Below are 24,317 nucleotides of genomic sequence, written 5' to 3'. Positions count from 1 at the left end.
TTTTATTGGTTTGACAAGCATACCTGCTGCACATAAGCATACCATGCATCCATCCTCAAGTTCTTTTTCCCACCTCTCTGCTTTATCCCCATCTTTCCTGCCTGAAACCATTTCCCTCCCTTATTCTCACTTCCGTTGCTCCTCCCAATCACCGCAGTTCAGCTAAGGCAGCATTATACGCAGTCTCTCTTTGCTCTCTGATATTCTGCTTTCCTCACAAAGGAAGCAACTCCCTTACCTTTTATTGTTTCCTTTTTTTCTTTGGGGGATGATGTATAAAACATGGTGCCTCAGGTAGAGGATGTTGGGTAGGAAGCCATGTCCCCCTAAATGGCCAGCCGTGTGCATGCGCCTAACACTTCACTGAGCAATCTGTCAACATGTCAGCAACACATGTTTTGTAAAAAGCCTCTGGTGGGAGCCAGGGGAAAAAAGGCACTCCTGCCAGACCAGAGAGGAAATGCTTTTTTCTCCTCTATGCAGTGGATTTTCTATTGCTGGTGCTCTGTCCCATGGGCCTCCCCAGCACCCCCCCCCCCCCCCACACACACACACACACACATACACCCGTTGTCTGTACTTCAGAAATTTGAACTGGGGACCCTCGAGGGGGTTTACTGGGAGGGTGGGGGTAGGCTGTGAAGGAGGGGCTCCCTCTTTTTCTGAGCGTATGAAATTGTGAAGGTATATTGTGGCAGGTCCCCAAGCGGTCTTTTCTAATACCTGAGTTTCTGGCGAAGCTGGAAATTACCAGCGGCTCCCCCGAGGGACGGCTTTATCCACACCAGGAAGGGGAGCAGAACTCAGTGGGGAGGTTACTTAATGCATGGCTGAAATAAAAGAATTTCTGAGAGACAGAGGCTGAAAAGCTAGCTTTTTTCTTTTTCAACCCCCCACTCCCCCCTCTCCCTCTCTCTCTTTTCCTCCCCAGTAGTATAGTTTACTACTCTCTGCTTTCTCTTGAAGGGTTCTAGTTTAATAAACTTTCAGAGGATCCTGCTGGTGCAGACAGCTAGACAAATACCCTTGTGTGTTCTCTTTTGTCAGAGATACAGCTTTTTGTTATGTTCTTGCAAATTTGATTTCTCCCTCTGTCTTTCGTTTTCTCTGCCGCCCTCTGTCTTTCTCCCTTTTTGCATTTGTCTTCATCTCCCTAGTCCTCCTCTTGCTTTCTGTCTCTCTCTTCGATGCACATGCACACACTACACCGACACACACAAAGTCAAACTCTGTCTCTTGTGGTTGAGTTTATTGTTTGGTCTGTCTCTTCGTTCTCCCCCTCTGTGCTCCCTTTTGTTTTCTGTATGTTTTGTTGTATTGTGCAGAGAGACTGAGATGCAGATAGAATGCAGACAGTTTGCCCTGGGTGAGGAGTGCGCACAAGCACCCTTGGTGTCTGTTTAACAAAACACATTCATCTATTTACACATGACCAAATGTGTGAAGCTCAGCTTTATTAGCAGAGGGTATAAGGTGTTTTTAATCAAAGAGATTTAATGCATAATGTTTTGGGGGTAATTTACTCATCCCTCTGTATGGCCTTATTTCCTGCTTACTATATACTGGGATGCCCTTTTGCTTGGTAATCAGTACCTGTATCTAAAGTCCATGGATCATTAATCTTGCCTTGTTCATAACCTCAAAAAACAATATGAAAATCTCATCTTGTGTATGAAATGCCCTTCTCTTTCTCTCTCTCTCTGTTTCTTCCTTTCTCGCCCCCCCACCTTTCTGTTGGTAAATAATTCAACCTTTTCCCTGTAACAAGTGCTGGCCTTAATAGGGAGCAGTACCTGTAGTTGGGATAAACAAGGCAGCCAGCTTCACCAGTGAAACAGAGGGATTTGGGCTTCATGAGGGCAGAGGAATAAGTTGTTTCCTTCTGAAAGTCAGAGTAGACTGGCTGACATTAATTAAACCCTATAGGATAAAGGTTATCTGAGGGCTAGCAAAGCAGATACCGTGCATACATGTGGGATGTTACGTCTGCCGAATCTTAATCAAGACTTCTTGTTGAAGCGACACATTTGCTCAAGCATGTGTAATGTGCGTGGTATGTGTACAATTACGTTCCAAAATCTGTTATCCCAGGGGCTGTTGATGAGAAGGAGTCGAACCATTTCAGAAGAAAAGCACTAACCTCCTTTGCCCATCCATCAGCAGTTGCAGATGCAAGTCAATAATCCAAGCAAAAAGTTTTCAAAATATATGAACCACACTTTAACTACTACCTCTGCATTTTCTTCCAGCTTGGCACATTCCTTAAAAAAAGTGCCATGTTTAGAAGACATTGTTTTGCCCATTAGGGTCTATGGTTGGAGGTGTGCCTCCTCATCCTCACCAGAGAGCTTCCCATGGTACACCTATGACTTTGTCACCTGACCCAAGCCTCTGCAAGGCACTCAGGTGCCGTGGCTCATGTTTTACAAATTACCCAAGGGGCCTTGCACCACCCCTGTGCCCATATTTCCACCCTGCTGTATGCATAGAGTGTGGGATTATATTCCCCAACGCCAGTGCCTCCCTCAGACAATGAACAGCCCCAGAGATGACAGTCACCTCACTAACCCAAGAACACCAAGGAAAATACAAATTAAGAGGAGAAGAAGGCAGTGCTCCAACCTTTTGGTTTCCTCTGTTTGTGTGCTGGATGTTCGCTAGTTGAAGGGAAAAAAAAAACAAAAACAGGATGGATCTTGTTACCATGTGGGTAAGGCTCTATATATTTTGTGTGTGTGTCATCAGGACTCCAATGGTAATCTTAGAACATCTCTTTATCTCACTCTTATTCCTGACTCATCAACTTATTTGCATGCTGAATTTAATTAAAGGTCACCTTACTACTAATATTCTTCTGATATTTATAGTAGCTAAGCTAGATCTCATTGTATGCTGTTACTATATTAGTGGCAGAGCAACGCTGGCCCTTCCACAGTGATAGTATAATAGTAATGGTCGCTCCTTTCATAAACCGATAAAAGCTGATGTCCTGTCTTCTACAACAGTGCAATGAAAAGTAATTAGCTGATATGGATGTTACTGTCAGTGATAACTGATATTGGGGGACTATTCCATTCACTCTCCTAAATGATGATCCTTGAAATAGCTTCATCACAGTGAGCTGCACTTTCAGATAGATGTGAGATTAGCACATATAAGAAGAACTCCCATTACAAATTGTCACAATATCTACAAAAATCTGAAAGGTATACTTCCCTCTTCCCATAATAGCGCAACTCATACATGATTCATTCACATTATGTTGTTGGGTAAGTAAATTTCAATGTAAAATCCCACTGAGTGTTTGAGATTTTGCACAAGTTTATTTGTATTGAAGGGATAATAATTCATCTGGGGGTGTTGGTTGGCAGTCAAACTGAGTTCCTCTCCAGAGAGGGGCATAGATAGCCTCCCAGGTGGTGATGTGTAACTAAGTAAATGGTTACTAAGCCAAAGAGTGCTGGGTCTATGTAAATAGGGCAAGAAGAAGTTTCCATTGAGGTGCTGGAGTGAGAGGAGGGTATTCAAGGGTAAGATGAACCTCAATAATCTCTTTTAAGGATTTTTCTACAGTGACCCTGAAAGTTTTCAACTAAGTACGTCAACATGCAAACTTTGAGCAAAACAATCCAGGGGAATTTTTTTTCCTTTTTTTCCGCTGATAAATAGATAAACAGGAATAAATCAATGTGAAGTAATGGATGAATAAGTAAAATGCCCTGTAGTCATTTGTCTGCTTGTATTCAGGCCTCATATTCCAGCCCTATTCTGCAAATGAAGATGAGGTTGAGGGCAACGAAGGAACTGATTCATTCAGTGAGGTGTGAGCATGTTGGCGAGGGGTATCAGTGTGTGTGCGTGTTTGTTTTCATAATATTTAGCAGTATTAAGATATGATAATGAGCTGCTTGGATACCATCAGAAAGCAATAGAAGGGGAACAAAAGCAAACCCCAAAATCTGTCTGTCATTTGTGCTCACATACTGTACACACATGTCATGAGTATTCTGGCACAGTTACTGGGCCAGGGAAGTGCTGGTCTGGGGCCTGGCCCATTCTCCAGAGACAAGCCTCCCACCTCCCATCCCCCCCACCCTCAACCCCACTGCCGCCTCCTCTCTCTCCGCCCCCTTCCCCCTTCCTGTGCAGTCTGCGGACAGAGTCTGAAGCGGCAAGGTTGCACAACAGCTCACAAAACCTCGACTTTACAAACATGATCATAAGAAAACACAGGCTGCCATTAGGAATCTTTTTAAGAAGAAAAAATAATTAGGAGGACTGTGATAATTGTGTCAAGAGGGAAATACTTCAGACGCATTATGGGAAGAACCAGGAAATCTTCCCGTGGCTTTGTTACTTTGCTGTTGGTTCAGTTCGACATTGATCCACCCTTCCATCTGTCATCTTTTTCCTCTGCTCCTTCTTCAACTCTCCATTTCTTTCTGTCTTTCTTTCTTTCTCCCTTTCTTGGATTTGAGAGTGGAGGAGCCTTCTGGCTTTAACAGAGAGGGGATGAAGATGTTTATTCATCTGGAGGGTATTAGAGCCATGATTAAGGAGAGGAGGGAGTAGTACGGCTGATGCGACGTCTGCATCGCTCGTTCGTGGGCTGTCTGCAGGATTCTGGCCAACACACCAGGAAATCAAGAAATGAAGAAAAATGGAAAAAAAAATAGTGAAATCAGATTCTCTTGGGAAAGGACAGAAGTTTAGATTTTAGCCGTCTTGCTTGCTCACTCTCATTTTCAGTCTCTCTCCCTGTCCTCACAGCTAAGCTAATTATTAATGAATGCGGTTTCTGTTGAACCTTGGAGAGGTGTCAGTGCTGCAGTCACTGAGGGTTAAGAAATCTTGACATTTAAGACAGGGATGCATGAAAATACATCGTCTTGCTTGAGTTGATACTTGTTTTTCTTCCCCTCCCGCTCTCCTCGCTGAGATGCATGTTTTCTTCTCCCTCCTGGGCTGTCTCCAGTTGTTTTACCACTGACAAGCTGGGATGGTGTTGAGGAAGTATCAAATAGAGCCACAGTGTATTAATCAGGGGAACTGAGGGTCATGGGTCAACAGGCAGGGTCAGGTTTTTCTGATAAATGCTAATGCTAAAGCTAACACAGGAGTCTATTGCAGGGGATTCTTGCCCGTATGCATGTGGGAGGTTTTTTTTATGTCCACTGGAAAGAGAAAAAAGATGTTTGGTAGCAGACACTTTATGGGCATTTGGCACACCGACTACCCTTTTTAAAATTTTTCCCAGTGCAATGACACATAGATCCAAGTTTCTGAAGTTACACTCAAACAGTGGAATATCTCTTAGATGAAGAATGGCCCAAGTTTTATGGGTCACTACGAGGTAGTTTGATTAAAAAGAATTAGACCCTATTTTCTAAATGCACTGAGTGCTGCGCTCGGTCTTACGTAATGGATAGCGTCTCTTGAAACTTGCAGAGCAAACAAAACAAACAAATTTTAATGAACCAACCATACGGTAACTCAGCATATTCCTATATACGCAACAATTTTTTTCTTTTCCAAGAGATCACATAAATCACATTTCTATGAGTAACCAAGAGTGGAGAAAAATAAAAGGGCATCCAAGTAAACTCTCGCACAGTGAGGAAATACAAGCACAGCACGGAGGATAGCACAGCACAACGCCGCAGCATCTCTCACAGTGGCTGGCTGGCTGAATGGCTAGCTGACTGTCCACTGGGTCTTGCGCCTGGCCTGCCGCAGTGTTGAGGGAACAGCAGAGACACACACAACACACAGAGGCTCCCCTGCCTATCGAAGCCTAGCCCAGCCCAGTCCTGCCTGGCCCAGCACTCCCTTAGAGCCAGCGCAGTGAGGCAGGCGGTGAAGGGGCATGCTGGGGGACAGATTGTCATCCTCCTTTCTCCCCCTGGGAGGCTCACTGTGGCTGCTGGTCCAGCCAAGGCCTGGGGAACAGCCTCCTTCCTGTTTGTGCTGTAGCCTACCTGAAGTGGTCAACTGTCCTTCCTCTCCACACCACCAGCCGTCCTACAGGAGATGACACCACTGCCACCGTCCTTCTCCCACACACAAACTGCTCCACCGACATTACACAGCTCCAACCATCTTGCTTTGCAGCTCCTTTAGGTCTTATCTCTGCCAAAGGCTAATTATACTTATTTTTATAAGAAATGATGAACAAGTAAAGCATTATAGATACAGCTTTTTGTCACAGTGGTAGTATGCAATTAATGCACATGTATTAAAAATTTTGAAAACCACTCTAAAGTCATAAAACACTATTAGTCTATGTTACATTTCAGGCAATAAAAAGACATGCTGTGTATTTTGGTTTGAGCGTGATTCATTAAAACTTTACTGAAATTATAAAACATCAGTATTAGCAGACGAGACCAGCCACTGCCCTTCCGAATGGTAATGTTAAGAACCACAAAATCACCTTTCTTGAATAATGTGGTAATTAAATGTCTACCTTTTCTTCTCATGTCATTAAGTTCTTTTTGTCTGAAAAAAGGGACTTAATTTTAAAAGCAGCGAAACGAAGTGGTCCTGACAATTTAATTTCTTGTTCACTCAGTCTCTGTGACTTTGCCCTGCACTAATGTATTGCTTGCTTCTCTCACAGAAAAATACACAACAGAATTCGGGCTGAGTCAAACATCATCATACGACACATCCTCACTGCTATATAAATGGCTATTTTTATTAAAAGTCATTCCTCTTATGAAATGGGGAATTATCAGTTAAATATACACTCTTCACAGGCTTGATCAACCATTTCTGAAACTCATTTTACATTATGTGTGGCGCTGACCTCAGTGACCTTAATGTAATAGGCAGTTATCCAGCATTAAGTCATCTCTGGCATGTTCAAACACTGCGGTTATGGATTGTTACATGATACTAATTTTCGCAGGAAACACAAAGGGGCAGATCCTGAACAAAGCACAAATGTGTTCCTTCATTTCTTCAGCTCTGCCATTTTTTTAAGAAATATTATTGACTAATTATAATCTTTGGTACTGATTTCAGTTTGTCCATGTTGAGCAGAAAGGCATGAGGGTGGCACAGACATATCTGTGTGATCAGTAATGGAATTCCACTCTTCATTGTGTCTCACTATCATGGAAAGAAAAAGCCTAGTAAAGGATGACTGGCCGCCCTACTTTTCCTCCTCTGGCCTTCCATTTGTCTAACTTTCCTGGGACGCCGCTGGGGCACTGTGATTTCTGGGACAGTGACCAAGTGCTCCTGTCTGAGCTGGGGGACGTGTGTAATGTGGACAAAGTAGTTGACAGTTTGCCGCTTCCCCATGGTTGAGAGACAAAGCCATGAGGGTCAGAGTAATGGACACACAGACCACAGTCAGGACAACGCTTGATGTTTCAGCTCTTTGTGTCAGGGCCCCATGTGAAAAAATCCCCATTGACTGCAGTTTGTGTATTTCTCACGTGTGTAGCAGATATGTGCTTCACTGTGCACACTCATGATGTTGGGCCGGAGCAACTCGCAGCTATGGCACTGATGAAACCGCAGGAAGTGAATCCTCATTTCATCTACTGTTTTTCTACCTTGTCCAGTAAAAGATAGCCCCCTTGTTCCCTGCTCTTCCAGTTGTCTCACACAACCCCTCATTCTCATCCTGCAGCATTGTGGATTTGATTGATCTGTAGCACGGAGGGAGAGGGACCTGACATTTCTCAGTGATGTGTAAAAAACATATTGTGTTTGCAAAGAAGGAAAAAAAAAGGAGGAGGAGAGCAAGACAAGCACACAACGCACACACTCACACACAATGCTATATCTGAGGAGGAGAACGTAATGATAAATAGCCACTTTAAATGCTTTTACTTGGGCTTATTTCTGTGTGTGTGTTCGTTAATCAGCTGCATGGTGCAACAGCCATGTCTAGCCACCTGGCACTTTTGTTGACAGCTACTGGGAATTATCAGTGTTTCATTTTGACTGGATTTGATGTCTTAAAACAGGGATGTAGCAGGACTACTGTGAGTAAAGCCCAGCACTAGGCCTCTTCCAATAGCTCTGTGTCCTCTGAGCGCTCAGTCCTGAATAAACCGAGTGATTCGTTCATCTGACTGGAATTAGTCCCAGAAATTCAACATCCTCCCTCCCTTGCTTGCTCAGTCGGGAAGATTGGAGTCTTAGCTAATGTAAAAATTTCTCTTGCCATCTCCTCTATTAGATCTTAAGTGGTTGTGTCACAAACAGGGCCGTACATAATAGTGTGTTGTTCAGACACACGTTGCTATTTGGGCATTAGAACAGGAAAAGCGTTGAGATGACACATGCATTGTCTCACGGGAAAGGCTCACTACTTTTCCCAGTAACTGTAAAAAGATCCCCTTTCTGAATATGAAGTGGGGTCACGGTGTTACATCAGACAAGTTGTCAGCTTTTTGTTTATTCAATGAATCCCTAATCCCCAATGTGCCACAAATACACTCACACAAACACATCTCTTATGACAACCACTACGTACAGATCTCTGGTACAACACACAGGAAGACAAGGTTTGGCGGCTGAAAGCACAGGCATGCTTTGCTTCACTAGAATGGCTTTTGAACAAAGTCTAGCTTGCTATAGAAGTGGCAGATGAGTGATAGCAAAAACACTTTTCTGATAAGATAAGGTCCTGGACCTGGATAAGAGTTTGGCTTCCTAAATAGAAGAGATGTACTCTGTTGCTGTCAGGCAGCGATAAGCGATTTTGAACTGCTTCCAGGACCTCAGACACGATGCAGTGAGTTATTCCCAAGCCAGGGTCCCTGAAAGGTTTCAGATGGGAGTATTACTGGGAGAGAACAAAAAACAATAGAATCAAAAAAGCCAGTTTATCAAGAGTTAGCAGTGGCCAGAGCCAGCAATCGAATGTCAAATGCTACAATTTAAAAAGAGAAAGTAGGTAAAACAAAATTTAAACTTAATTTTTTCATTCTTTTTTTTTTTTTTTTTTTTTTTTCCCCCTTCACTTTTCAAAATGCGGTGTACCAGGTGTTTCTCAATTTGACAGAGGCTATTTCACTCTAAGGGTGATCAACGCTATTTTCATCCACCTGATATAAAAACATCAGAGAAGATGCACCAGTCTTTGGCTTCACACTTAAACCGCAATGGTGAACAGATATCAGGGTGGTGCTGATGGTAGTAAAGAGACATTTCGCTTGCAAAACGGCAAAACATTCATGAGTTTGAGAGTAACAGACCACCGTTGATGAGCAGCGTGCAGCTTTTTGTGGTATTTTGGCAAAAGGCCATTTCTGTTTTATGAATTTCTTACAGTATTTTCACCACCAAATGTTCAGCTGATCATCTCAGCTTTTACCTCAATGCATACCTTATTTTGGCACATATACGTTTTGAGTTTTAAGGTTTTTCATATCAATTCAATTATCCTACCACCTACACATTCACTACTACGGGGAATACTGGGTTTGAATATGTATAACTTTGTACGTTTATATTATTGATTGTTCCTTTGCTGTGGACACTAGTCATTAATTCACTCCAAAGTTGGGCTCTCACTATGACGGATTGGTATCTGTCTACAAAGAATTCAATTGTAGTAATTATTTTCAAATTATGAGTATCATTCAGTATAAAAAAAATAGACAACATTTGCCGCCATATGTGTATACAGTCCTAAGGGAAACTATGTCATCAAGAAAATTAATGACTTGCTCTCTTAGAAATATGTCTTGATAATTTTCAAATGTATTAATTGCGTGAATCAAAAAGTACTTCTGGGGTTTGGTAAGCTATGCTGCTCTGTGTTACAGAAACACTAAACGTACCCATTCCTAGTATCAAGGATCCTATTGCAGCAAGAGTATTTACTCTCGGAAAAGGTGCTATAAATGAACATAGAGGAAGTGGTGCACAAAGAGTAGTTCACACTGGCTTAGAGGAAATGAGTGTTGCATGTCGGGGGGGGGTTAGTGGTTACCTTTTCAGCTCAAGAAAAAGGGAATGGCAAACTATGCAGTGCTAGTGCAAATGTTTTTACCAACCTTACACAAATTGGTTTGTCAAGTTTAGCGTTTTTTAATATAGCTTTTGTGCTGTTCCTTAAGGTTGAATTTATTTCATACAAATAAAAATAGTTATGAGATATTTAATGCCACCCCCTATAGCAGTCTTCCAAATTAGGTTGTTTTGTTCCATATAGGAGACATTTAAAAGAGAAAGAAAGAGGGGGTAGGGACAGAACTCCCAGAGAGGGACAGGCCTTAAGATGGAGGTCTTCCTCCCAGGACGTGACAGGCTGTTGGCTGGAGGATGCTCAGGAAGGCCTTGGCAGACCAACAAAGACAGCCCTTCAGCTGCAGGGTGTAGTTTTTCAGGCCCCAGCATCCCCTTTGGCAGCAGCACAGAGAGTGCTGGCGTGCACAGGCCCCCGGCCCGAGAGACTGGGAAGTAAGGCCCGTTCTTTTATTTACTCAGGCTGCTGCTGAGGCCTGGGCATTTCTTGTCTGGGTGAAGAAGGAAAAAAACAAGTCCCTTTCTCTTGCTTTCCTCTTGCAGTCTCCAGAGGAAGGTTGCTCTTTCATCTCCAGTTGTTCACACACTTGTTTTGGTCATTGCGCTTGTATCTGTGTCTTCTGTGTACATGTATGTGCGCGCGCGCACACACACACACACAGACATACATATATATATATATATGTCTGTGTGTGTGTGTGAGTTTATTACTGTGAGTGAATGCGCAGCATGTGCATGCTCTCTGGTATATCACTGAAAGCCCGTGTATGTGAGAGACAGGGAGAGCAAACAAGCACACATCTCACTGTGTACGACAATTGTACTAGTAAGTTAAATTAATTGTCTCATTTTGTGCAAATATTTATATGCTGGTTTTATTTTTAACATTTTGATATTTTGTTGGTTGAATTCAACCACTCTCTGTGACTCCCACATGCCCCCACCAGATACGTATATGTATATGTGGTATTGGACTAGTAAAGTAAACAAGTAAGTAAACAACAGCAAAATAAAAAAAAATAATAATAATAAAAAAATGGAATGAGGTTGTCCTGACAGCTCGGCAATGTCTCAAGGCAAAGATAGCCTCATTTAAGGCAGTACAGTTTCATTTAGCCTTGTATCCAGGCCCATTTATTTGTTTGTTTTATGCTATTGTCTCAAAGCCAATATGTATGACTGTAAGGCATTGGCTGGGGTCATTCTTCTTGCACTGTCTTCTTCTCCTAGACCCTGGGAGGCAGTATGAGAGAGGGCAGATCCGCCCCCTCTGTGGAGGAGGGCATTGCACTGAGTCACCCATCCTCCCTCAAAGCAGAGAGAGAGAGAGAGAGATAGAAAGAGAGAGAAAACAAAACATTGAGACATGTATAAGAGATAAAGCAAGTAAATCAGGCAGGGTTTGCTCCTTGAGTGAGATGTGTGTGCAGAGTGGGCGCCTTGCCAGGGGTGGGAGGTTTCCGGGAGGGCCACGATGTGGAGGTGGGCTCTCAATGTGCCGCTTTCAGCAGTTTGGAGGGGCAAGGGAATGGCCTCCGACCCCATCTGTTTCCTGAAGATAGGCCCTGATGGGGGTAAGTGCTCAGAGAGGGCATGATATCCTGACAAAGGGCAGATCTCCCAACAAAAACAACAGAGAGGGGTAGAGAGAGAGAGACTTAGATTTGTCAGCTGAAGGAGAGTATAGAGGTTAGATCCTGGAAAGAGCTCATGCTTTTCCTTCGTCCCTCTCATAAATCTTTGCAGTTTCCTCTTGTTTTTCCCATTTCAAGTTTTGGCCTTTTGACACAGTTTTTTTTCTGAAGGGGTTGGGATTACGTTGTTTTATTTAGGTAAGGAAGTTCACACCACTTAGAATTCAGCAGCGGGAAGAAGTGGTCTGTAACCTTTTGAACTCGTGGAAAGTGGTGGTCTGTGTTTTCCATTCATATCGCTGTGCAGTGAAACAGTGGAAAGGAATGTCGACAACCTGTGATTTGAATAGGGACACATTAAATACACTGTAAAACGAGCGGGGGCCATATTGTCAGTTGTCTGGCGGTCCCTGGTCATTCTCTGCACCTGCTTGTCCTTGAGTGGGATTGTTAGTCACTTGGTTGTCGTCTTCCCCTCTCCGTTTCCCTGTACTTTTTTCCTTTCGGCCCCCCCCACCTCCCTGCCTCCTACACCAGTGCATTCATCTATGAAGTATCAGTTGCCTCACGGCTTAGTACAATCCACACAGACAAATATGATAATAATGCATATTCTATAATCTGATATCTATTGACTGATGTTCCAAAAAGGTAATGTTTCATGAAACTCATCTGTTTTGGAGTGGAAAGTTCCTAAAGGCTATGCATAGTCGTATGTAGTCTAAATTGCACATTTAATCTTCTCTTACACTTTCAAAGCCGCTTTTCCCTGTTTTCTTTTTTCCACTTGTCTTTGGGTCATTTCAAGGACTCTTGTTTTTCAAAAATATCTTCAAGTAATTGTTCAAGAATAATGGAAATGTTCTAATTTACCTCATGCCAGGCTTACATCCTAAAGTAAAGCCATTGTCATGTGCTGGCTTTAAATGTCAGCGAGATTGTGTTTTGAGTCACAGTGGGCTAAGCCATTACACGGCCACATACAAGGTTAATTGTAGTAAAAGTATTTCAACTTATTCTGTTCTCTAATTATACTTAAAAGTGCATATTTACATGTAACTTTTTAGATAACACCTAAGGAGAGGTATTGTTTCCACCACAGAAAAAATGGTCTAAGTTGCAAAGATTTCCAAAATTCATACACTACAACCTAATAATTATTATGACAAATAACACTGTGGTGGTCCACCTTTTTTATTTCAAAGAGTGAGACAAATGAGATGCTAATACAGTCTTACAAAACAACTCTTTTAAACACAGTCACTTCATCTTATTTTCTTCTGACTTGTCCTTAATAGCCTTTGTTCTCCCTTTCTATGTTCTTCTCCAGATGGTGCTGATCTTGAAGATGACCCGTCGTGTTCTTGGCCAGCATCATCTCCCTCCAGTAAGGATCAGACTTCTCCAGGACACTGTGAGGACTATGACTTTGGGGAGGAGGAAGGGGGCCCTGGCCTGCCATACCCATGTCAATTTTGTGACAAGTCCTTCAGTCGCTTAAGTTTCCTGAAGCGTCACGAACAGAGTCACGGCGATAAACTCCCCTTCAGCTGTACCTTTTGCAGCCGTCTGTTTAAGCACAAGCGCAGCCGAGATCGACACGTAAAGCTCCACACCGGCGATAAGAAGTACCACTGTGGAGAGTGTGACTCTGCCTTCTCCCGCAGTGATCACCTCAAAATCCACATGAAAACTCACGCCTCCAACAAACCCCACAAGTGCCCTGTGTGCCGCCGAGGCTTCCTTTCCTCCAGTTCTCTCCATGGCCACATGCAAGTACACGAAAGGGGCAAAGATGGCAGCACCTCCAGCCTTTCTAGAGCTGATGAATGGAAGCTGAAAGAAACGCGCAAATGCAGCCGTTGCGAGGAGGGCTTTGATGTCCCAGAAGAGCTCCAGAGGCACATCGCTGAGTGCCACCCAGAGTGTTCGCCATCAGAAGATGGAGGCCTGGGTGCCACCCTGCAGTGCATTTACTGCCATGAGCCATTCAGTGACGAAGGCACCCTGTTGACCCACATTGACCAGGCCCACAGCCGAGACAGAAAGGGCCACACCTGTGCTATCTGCTCTGAGCACTTTCTGTCTGTTGAGGACCTCTATGCTCACATGGACATCCACCAGCTCCCTGAATCAAGTAACCATAGTAACAGCCCTTCCTTGCTAACAGTGGGCTACACCTCCGTCTCTAGCACCACTCCTGACTCTAACCTCTCTGTTGACAGCTCCACAATGGTAGAGACAGCACCACCTGTGCCCAAGACAAGGGGCAGGAGAAAGCGGGCTGCTCAGAACACATCAGACATGGGCGGACGTTCCTCCAAACAGCCCAAAGTCTCCTACAGCTGCATCTATTGCAACAAGCAAGTATTCTCCAGTCTGGCTGTGCTTCAGATTCACCTGCGAACCATGCATCTGGACAAGCCAGAGCAGGCTCACACTTGCCAGTTTTGTTTGGAAGTTCTGCCCTCTCTACTAAATCTAAATGAACATCTTAAGCAGGTCCACAATGCAGAAGACCATGCTGCTCTGTTAGCCAGCTTGCCTGATGCCCTCCTTCAGTGTAACTTCTGCCCTGAGGTGTTGAGTGACCTGAACGCACTCCAAGAGCACATCCGTTGCTCCCATGGTTTCCCTAGTCCTGTGGCCAAGGAGAGCAACGCCTTCTTCTGTCCCCAGTGCTTCATGGGGTTCTTGACAGAGGCTACCTTGGAGGAGCACGTTCGTCAGACTCACTGTGATGGGGGAAGCCTGCGGTTTGATTCCCCCTTGGCTGTAACCCCCAAGGAGCCCATAGTAGAAGTCTACTCCTGTTCATACTGTACCAATTCTCCCATATTCAACAGTGTGCTGAAGCTCAACAAGCACATCAAGGAGAATCACAAGAACATTCCACTGGCACTGAACTACATCAACAATGGAAAAAAAAGCCCTGCGTACCCTCAGTCCCTCTTCTCCAATATCTGTGGAACCAACCATGCTGAAACAAGGCGGCTCAGCTGCACGCACTGCCAGTGAGTTCATATGTAACCAGTGTGGGGCCAAGTATACAAACTTAGACCTTTTTCAGACTCATCTAAAAACTCACTTGGATGGCCTGCAGCCTCAACTGACCTGTCCACAGTGCAACAAAGAGTTCCCCAACCAAGAGTCCCTGCTAAAGCATGTGACAATTCACTTCACTATTACGTCCACTTATTATATCTGTGAAAGCTGTGACAAGCAGTTCACCTCAGTGGATGACCTGCAGAAGCACCTGCTGGACATGCATACTTTTGTGTTCTTTCGTTGCACTCTGTGCCAAGAGGTGTTTGACTCAAAAGTTTCCACGCAGCTTCACCTGGCTGTAAAGCACAGCAATGAGAAGAAGGTGTATCGTTGCACCTCCTGCAACTGGGACTTCAGGCATGAGACTGACTTACAGCTACATGTCAAACACAGCCATTTGGAAAACCAAGGCCGTGCCCATCGCTGCATTTTCTGTGGAGAGTCCTTTGGAACAGAGGTTGAACTGCAGTGCCACATCACCACCCACAGCAAGAAGTACAACTGTCGCTTCTGCAGTAAGGCCTTCCACGCCATTGTCCTTTTGGAGAAGCATCTGAGGGAGAAGCACTGTGTGTTTGAGGGTAAGGCACAGAACTGTGGTGCTAATGGTTCTACTGTAACTGTTGGGGATGGGCAGCCTAAAGAAGATGCTGAGATACATGGTCTCCTGACTAACAGCCATGGTCCAGGGGCAGCAGCAGGCTCTGTGGTTGAGTCTCAAAATAGCCATGATGGCAGTGAAGAAGAGGTGGACACAGCAGAGCCCATGTATGGCTGTGACATCTGCGGTGCATCTTACACCATGGAGTCGCTCCTCACTAACCACCAGTTAAGAGACCACAATATTCGCCCTGGTGAGAGTGCCATGATAAAAAGGAAAGCTGAAATGATCAAGGGCAACCACAAGTGCAATGTCTGCTCCCGCACTTTCTTCTCTGAGGCTGGGCTGAGGGAACATATGCAGACCCACCTTGGGCCTGTCAAGCACTACATGTGTCCCATCTGTGGGGAGCGCTTCCCTTCCTTACTCACCCTGACTGAGCACAAGGTCACCCATAGCAAGAGTCTGGACACAGGAAGCTGCCGCATTTGTAAGATGCCACTACAGAGTGAGGAAGACTTCTTGGAGCATTGCCAGATGCACCCTGACCTAAGGAACTCCTTGACAGGTTTTCGCTGTGTGGTGTGCATGCAGACAGTCACCTCCACGTTGGAGCTCAAGATCCATGGTACCTTCCACATGCAAAAAACAGGTACCATGTCCAGCAACCAACCCCTGGGTCGCAGCAATGCTATCTCTCAGAACCAGCAGCAACACCATGTTCAGAAACTTTTCAAGTGCGCCTCCTGTCTGAAAGATTTCCGGTCCAAACAAGACCTTGTGAAGCTGGACATAAACGGCCTGCCTTATGGACTCTGTGCATCCTGTGTGACAGTGGCTGGTTCGAAGAGCTCCAGCCCAACGGTAAATGGAGGAAGGCAACAACAACAGCAGGGAGGAGCCAGCACTCCTGCTACAACTACAGGCACATGGGTCCAGGGGGAAAGCCTCAGCCCTGGAGAAGGGAAAGGCAAAGCAGTCTCTTCATCTTCTTCATCCTCGTCCATATCCTCATCATCTGCTGCCAAGACAAGATGCTCCAGCTGCAATGTGAAGTTTGAGTCTGAAGCAGAGCTGCAAAACCACATCCAGACAGTGCATCGGGAACAGGCTGGGGATAGCAACAGCGGGCAGCTCAAGACCCCCCAGGTGTCCCCCATGCCCAGAACCAGTCCCTCACAAACTGAAGAGGTATTGTGAATTTGTGTTGTATTGGATGTTTTCAAAACATACTGAAATTCCCAAATGTTGTATTGTTTTGCTAAAATTGGTAAAAAAAAATCAAATCAAATCTAATTTGTAATATCACTTTTCACATTCACATTTACAGAAGAAGACATACCAGTGCATCAAATGTCAGATGGTATTCTACAGTGAATGGGACATCCAAGTTCATGTGGCCAATCATATGCTGGGTAGGAAGAAACTCTTTTTGTTTCATTCATTATGGTTTTTGTTGCACTCCTACAACAAAATCATAAACACAGTGCTTGTGTAGTATCTCTATAAATGTGTTTTTCTACATTTCGCCAAAGTATTTCTACAATGTAGTATCAATATAATAAGTGGGGCTTTTAGGGATTGTGATTTAAATGTTAGAAGGAATTGTTTTGTGTGACCATCATCAATGTAATATGCAAATTATTAAGGTAAATTCACCAAAATTTCACCACGAATATTTGATCATTTTAAATCAAGATATAGTCTTTTTTTCTATATACTTTTTAAAAAGCTGAATCACATATCAAGGATTGATGTGATATATGTAATTAAATATTTGACCCTGTCTCATTCAGGCTCACAAGTATCTGGATCACATCACCAAATAGGTGGAATTATTTTAATATTTTGACCATCAAATGCATCCCCAGTGTTGTGCCCATCATCTTCATTTCCCCATGCATGTGAATGGTCTATTATAGTACGTGTGCATGCTTGTGGAGCAGAATCTCTCCACTTCAAACCACTCTCATTTAAAGTAGTTTGAAGTAATGGAAACATAGTCTACGGATTATTGAAATATATTAATACCAAAACAGAAAATTACCAATTCCAAATATTATTCCAGTTTTCAAAAAAAAAAAAAAATCTTTGCATCATTCCTGCTGTACTTTGTTCCCGTTATTTTTCTCCTTCTTCGTTTTTTTTTGTTTTGTTTTGTTTTGGTTTTTTTTTTGGTTTTGTTTTTTGGCTTGTTTATTGTGTCTTTTCACGTAAGTACTCTGTTCAGATGAGATCAGAATACAACATGTGGTAATTTTCAGGCTCTCAGCATTTAATGACGTCAAATCAACTGAAAAAATGGATATTTGATTTTATAACTTTGTGTATTTCAAAATTATTCCAAATTGTTCATTTTCTTTCACAAGATTCCTAAAATAAGAGTCCTGGTGTAACAGTAACCTCCACATTCTGGAAATGTCTTTACTTTTGGGTGTCATTTGTATGCAGGCAGAATAATTTGTAGAGAAGAGACAATTGGAAAACAGGTTTTCTTGCCTGCAGTAAGTAGGCGTCTGAATTCCGGTCTCACGTTCCTTTATTCATTCATTTATTCAGCTCGTTTGGCGGCTCTTTCATTACACTGCATTATCTGTTGTCTTCAGTGGGAGAGAGACTCATTGATCTGGAACCAAACCGCCTCTCTGTTTGGGACACGCTTCTAGGCGCAGGTGAATTTAAACACGGTGGGCAATTCTATCAGGACCGGTAGGCAATTCTATCAGGGACCCACTGTTTGTGCATAAACAATCAGAAGCATGTGATTTGTGATTTTGATGCTGCGGTGTATTTGCAAAGGAGAGAGACGAGCTGAGAGTGTGTAGGTGTGTATTTTGTATTCATCTTTGCGATCTGCTCACCCACTATTCTACTGGGGGTGCCTAATACAGTACCATGCCAGCATTAGTCCTTTCTCTCGCGAAGTCAGGCACGGAGCACACTGGGAGGGTAGAAAACAAACACCCCCACTGGTTATTTTATGTCTTTCAGTGGCACAAGCACACAGTTCCCCCATAATAGTGGAATTCAGACAGCTTAAGATAACAGGAGGATAGGTGATTGGGTTATTGTCTGATGTCTTACTTTTCTGATATGCCATTGCTTTGTATTCAACATGATCATGATTTTCATCAGACCTTTCAAAGGGGTTCTTGTTATATGCATTTGCTTTGCTTTTTGATCTGTAAAATATGGAGAAAACAGAACTCATCGTAATGAAAATTTGGTTTGAAAGATGAAGTTGTCAGGAAGTGACTGCATTTTGATAAACAAGCGAACAAAAAAGAATTGAGAAAATAAAATAAAGAAAATACATTTGAGTGAAAAGCTATAGAGAAAAAACATCAGCTTGGTTTTGTCACAACACCAATGTGGACCTAATGTTTTAAATTGGCTTCCCAAGAATCCTCTTTAAATGTAGAATGCGGTTCAATTCAATCCAACCTATAATCATGGCAAAACCGATTTGGGCCAAAAACACGAGAAAAAAAGCATTCATTTGGAAAAGCTACCTTCTCTACTGAAAAAAGGGACACTTTCTCCTTTTAATGGCCATCTGCACAGGAGAGGGGAAACAGGGGGCTGGGGTCATCTCCGCTCAGCTGTCAGCGTTATTAGCGTAGGTAATGGAGCAGACGCTGGATTCATAGGGGTGTTGTTTTCATCCATGCCCCGCTCCATGGTGTCAGTTCACACTGATAACTCTATATATAGTGGTGAGCCGTGACATAACCATAGTGCTAAGTGTATGGAACAACAAAACCTGAGCCTGTCTCACCCAGACAAGTCCATATTAGCAGCTTTTGTAATACAATAGTCTCCCTAAACTAAGTGCACTCAGCCTCCACTCTTGCCTCCTCCCATCAAGCCGAAGCGCTTGTGGCTACCACTTCTGTGTGACTGCCAGCACATTTTGATGCATGGATATTACACTCTGATGATGACGTCCTAGTTCAGACATAAAGAGCAGCTTTGGTGCACAGCTACTCAACATTTACTATAATAACGGAGGTGAATGAAAGGGAAGGAGGTGGCCTTGGATGCAGAAGGGTGTGCTGCAGACCAACCCCAGCCAAGCCTGTGAGCAGCCCCACGTGTCTTAAGATGGAGGCCGCAGCCTGCTAGGGCCCAGATGGATCAGTACACATTTGCTGTACAGCTGGTCGCTCTGTTTGGGGACCTGGTGTGATACTCCTATGGAGAAAAAAATGATATCGCCACCATCCAAGGAGCAATTTAATAGCAGGCCAGAAGACAGCTGGCCACTCTTTAGTTTAGAGTTTTTTTGGCATGGCACACTTACAGAATTGAGGGTGTCCGATTTTTCTCCAGAGACACACAGATTTATACAGCTTTCAGCTGCTGCAGTCACTATCAAACCTTTTACTGCTATTTTTCTTTGAGATTAGAAAATAAATCTGACCATCAGTTCAACTTGCCATCTTGAGCTGTAGTAATAGTATTGGAAAAAATATTTAAAATCACAGTGCTTTCACAAAAGTCGTCTGTTTGTTTGAGAGGACCTTTGAAGGTCTTTCATTGACACAAAAGCCTGTTTGGTTTTATCAGCATGCCATCATGCCACCCCATTGCTTCACTTTGACCTCACTGTAAACTATGACATTTGGAGCCTCATGGGGGGCACGTTTGGCCTATTTATCGCACTGTTTCAAATGTCCCTGTGTGGATTTTTAGAGCCCTGACATGTTTTGAAGCACAGACTCTTAAACAGTTTTAAAGGTGAGATGGGTTTTAGATTTCTGTTAAATCTGCTTGCAATCCAATTTTCCTCTCACTCCTGTCCATTCCAAGCAGCTACTGCCAAGGTGGCAGTGCTCAGAAGGACAACTGTAAACAAGCAAACCGAACCACATCCCAGAAAAGTGTTTTTGGGGTCACCTCTACAGATTTTTTGGGTTGGTGACAACACTGAGCTTGAAGCCAAGTCAGGGAGGAGCCTTCTTTCACAGAGAGGAGCCGGTGGCCTGGTCGGCCTAGGCAGAGGGGGGCACTGGAGGGGTGGAAAGGTTCGGGGGCGGAGAGGGAAAGACACATTTGCTGTACAGCTGGCCGCTCTGTGTGAAGCAGGCACTGTGGGCCGTTACAGAGCTGGAGAGGCGAGCGAGTGAGAGGCCTTTAGCTCTTCCCTAGTTTCTCCTCCTCCTCTCTGTTCTCCTTTTTCCTTCTGCCCCCCTCTCTGTCCACTATCTCTCCATTTTCCTCTGGCTCACTATCTAGAGCTCAAATTTTTATATTTACTGAGGTCTAACTTGGCAAAAAAACAAACTGTGTTGGCTGTTAGTTGGGGAACAGACATGAGGCACACTGTAACAGTATTTGAAGCTGAAAGCCTTGTTTTGTTTCTTGCTAAGGGCCACAAATTATCCTTGACACATATCCTCTTGTCTTGGGGCCCCAGGAGCAACTCGGCCGCTGTATGTTGATTACATGGTCTCCATCACTGTCTCTGCCCTGGTGGCAACACATTCACTACACCATTAAGCTCTTTTTTTCTCCTGGTGCTCTAACAGAGTATGGTATTTTCAGTCTTTGTTTTGTTTTTGTTTTTTCCTATAATCCTCTTTGATTAGGTATGTCTGATGGTGTTCCCTCAGTTTCTGGGATTCATTCATGGAGCACATACACATGTAATCTGCTAACAAACATGGCCAAGCACTCCTCATTTGACTCCTAGGGGGCTGGATCAGAGTCAGAACTCAATAGACAACACAGCACAGGAACAGGATCAAGCTTATGAAATAAGTAAGAGAACAGGCTTGGACCAGCCAGTGGAAACAAAAGAAACCATGCATGCCATATACCAAGTGTGATATCTGCCTGCTTTTATTAATTGGTGATTAATAACACCTCTCTGTTCGTTAGCGCAGTCACCTCCCGTGCAGCCAAGTGTGTTGCTGCTAATATGCAATTATGCGCACCTTACTGCTCGTTACATTATACCTCTCCCTGACTAATGTGGTGTCCATGAGGAGAATAGAAAACAGAGTGAGCTGCAAAAAAGAGCTATCAATAAGATTCACACATTTGCAGTGTTACCTACCTGCCTGTATAGAGAACCAAATTAAAAAAAAAGAAGAAGTTTCTTATAAATTCCTCAATGTAACCAGGAGACTGCATTAAAAGTTTTACAGCATTGCAGACACTGTTTTGCTCTTCCTGGTGTTTTTGTTGTAAAGCAGAGGTAATTGACATCACCATGGGGATGCTCTGTTGCTAGGCCAGACAAGCTCAGTCTGATGTGGTCCTTATCTATTGATTTTCCTGACATTTCCCCACACCTCACAGACTAGGCCAACATGTGAGAAAATATCTGATGCTCTCAGTTCATACAGCCTGTTTGTACAAACTCTGAACGAGCACTTGCTGCCTCTCACTGCATTGCAATGGGCATGTTGGTGTCACCATGGCGATTTGGGGCCAATTCCTCTCAGCGACTGGTTGAACTGTGCTCATTCGCTGAATTAATCATTCAGAAACATAAATGACAAAATAAATGCAATAGAAGAAAATTGCGCAATTCTTAGTTGTATGAATCCTACAAATGTCTTTGAATTTAAAGACATCATCTAGTGCCGGAATCATTGCTGTGTTTTTTTTAATCCTCCTGTGCGAGTCTTGCCTAGAACTTGGGCGACCTGAATAAAGGTAGGTTCTTCCTGTGCTTCTGGCTATGTTTTATTGATATACAGGAGGGATGTCTCCTTTAGAGTGTTAATGCCAACCCTTGTTCTGAAGTGAATCCCATAAATACTGGATGATCAGAATTAACCTCTGCATTACTCCAGCTCCCCATGGCCTCTGAGATGTCACAGAGGCCGTAGGTGCACGCGCACCCCTGGTCTGATGGGGTTGCTTAGCAGTCTGACTGGAGGGGGGCTTATGGGAGAAGTGCAAACAGACAGTCCTACCTTATTAAAGGTCAGAGCTGCAACCTACACCTCTCAAATCCCAGTCTGGCCTCGATGGGAGCAGGGTTCCAAGCGTGCCTAGAGATGCTTGTGGTCAGGGAGAATTGCAGTGAGAGTGAAGTGGTGCTCCACTTCTGAACTGCATTGCTTTAGAAGTTGTCAGCACCAATAGTCGTGTGACAGGTCTGATCTAACTTTGTGTAGTGGCTCTGACTGCGTTTTTGGAATGACAGGCACCCCGGGACAGCAATTGCTAACATACTCCATTGGATAGGAAACAGTTCAAATGCTGCCCTTTAAATTGTTATAAAGTACGCTTCATAGGTATTGAGAGATTTGTGTTAGAATACTCCAAAAGAGTACAGCAAAAAAGTTTTAGCTTTAGCTTTATGGTGCACAATGGTGGTTTTCCAAAGTACCATGTAACGAATGACCATCCTCATCGAACTTTGGCTGTGTGAATGGCAGACAGGGGATGAGAGGGGAGGGGGATAGGGTTCTGAAAGGCCCCCCAGCGTCAAAGCCTTAATAATCATGTGAGCAGCGCTGGACTTCATTACCCTCCTGTTCGACAGGCCGAGTGCCAGCCTGGATTGCTGGCTGGCTGTGGCAAGGTCAACGGCGGAGGAAAAACCAGTTACTGTGTTACTCTGGAGCGGAATGGAGAGGGGCGGCCATCTGTCAGCTCAGGCCTGCCATACCCGCAGAGCAAATGGACACGGGCGGCCAGAGGAGAGGCCACAGACACCCACAGAGCTAAACCCAGTGAGCATAACACTGAGGCATGGACACAGATCCAGCCAAAGAGATGGGCCTTGGTACCACTAAAACACATATATACACACACACACACAGCAGAGAAGATAGGGCCATCTCCAAGAAATTTGGCAGCAGGTTGTGTGTGTTTATTCATTTGTTTTTAGTGTCAGTGCACTATTGGGTCCCTACTGTTTTAAGTCCAGATGGCAAACCATTTGATAAAAAGTTGATAAAAGTTTTACATGGCTTGCCAACGGTAAATGTTTTAATCGTAGTGTTCCACTATGAAGACAAACTAAGTGCAGAAAATGTAATCTTGGGCTTTAGACCGTATTTTAAATTTCTGCAGGGACCCGGTCCTCGGTCAGTTAGCGAAGCTTATTCCTTATTACAACACAAAAAAATACCATTTTCAGTGTAGTCAGATGTCATTCTTATCTGCATCCTACTCTAGTTTTAGTGTTTCACCTTGCTGGCTGTTTGTTTGTGTCTGAGTCGACCGACCCTCCCTGTGAGGGCCTTTACGATGCCCTCTGGCCAAAGTGGAAGAACCCTGTGGAATGTTCCAAAGCTCTCTAATAGGTTTCAGGTGGGGTGGGCCACTGGCCAGCCCCCCACCATCACCCCACTCTTGTGAGTGTCTTGCGTGATAGGGCTCCCTGTTCAACAGTCAAAGCATCACCATTTTCCTCCCAAAAGGAACAGGGCAGATCTACCAAATGGTTTCGCAGCGCTTACTGTCAAATCTTTGCTCGTCTCTACAGGAGTCAGCTGCTATTTACTTTTACTTTGTCTTGCTTTCACACTGAGATTTGCTATAATTGACATTTAAACAATGGTGAAATAAATGTGTAGCAGTTTCTTTCATAAGTCAAAGTTAAGGCCAAAATGCAAGTTGCATCTCTATCATCCCACAACTCAACACTAGATAAACTTCTGTCTTGTTTTCCTCCTACACCAACAGTACCGACCCCGCCGGCTTGAGCGTCAACTTGCTCCGGAAAACAGGGAGATGGTCCTGGGCGATTCCCCCCTCACATTAATGGAAATCGCACAGGAACTCCCTGGATGAAAGCTTTATTAGTTATTAAGGTTTAATGTTGATAGCAGTGCTTATATGTTTACTGGAGTGCACGGTGCTGCTGATGTAGAATTGTCAGAGAGGTGCAGATTCAGTAAGGAATTAGTGTACACCCAGGATTTAATTAAGGGGATCTATTTCCATCTTGTTAGAAAGAGATAATGTGGGTGCTGCATGCATCATAGGTTACTATATTAAATGCTGCTTCCTTTAACAACATTATATCCACTACGGTAGTGCCACTAGGTTATATAGAGGAAGCAACATGCCAT

At 43.9% G+C, this 24,317-nt stretch overlaps 1 protein-coding gene across 1 annotated transcript in view; it reads left to right on the top strand.

Moving 5' to 3' along the window:
• Positions 1-24,317, top strand: part of znf521 (zinc finger protein 521) — an 88,972-nt gene that overhangs the window by 25,647 nt on the left and 39,008 nt on the right. Inside the window, 3 exon segments of the mRNA XM_029524804.1 lie at positions 12,958-14,576; positions 14,578-16,467; positions 16,607-16,691. Coding sequence (XP_029380664.1) covers positions 12,958-14,576; positions 14,578-16,467; positions 16,607-16,691 — 3,594 coding nt within the window.

This window comes from Echeneis naucrates, chromosome 17, assembly GCF_900963305.1.
Source record: "Echeneis naucrates chromosome 17, fEcheNa1.1, whole genome shotgun sequence".
NCBI classification, from domain to species: Eukaryota; Metazoa; Chordata; class Actinopteri; order Carangiformes; family Echeneidae; genus Echeneis; species Echeneis naucrates.
Note: the sequence above shows the minus strand (reverse complement) of the source record. Positions and strands in the feature narration are given on the sequence as shown.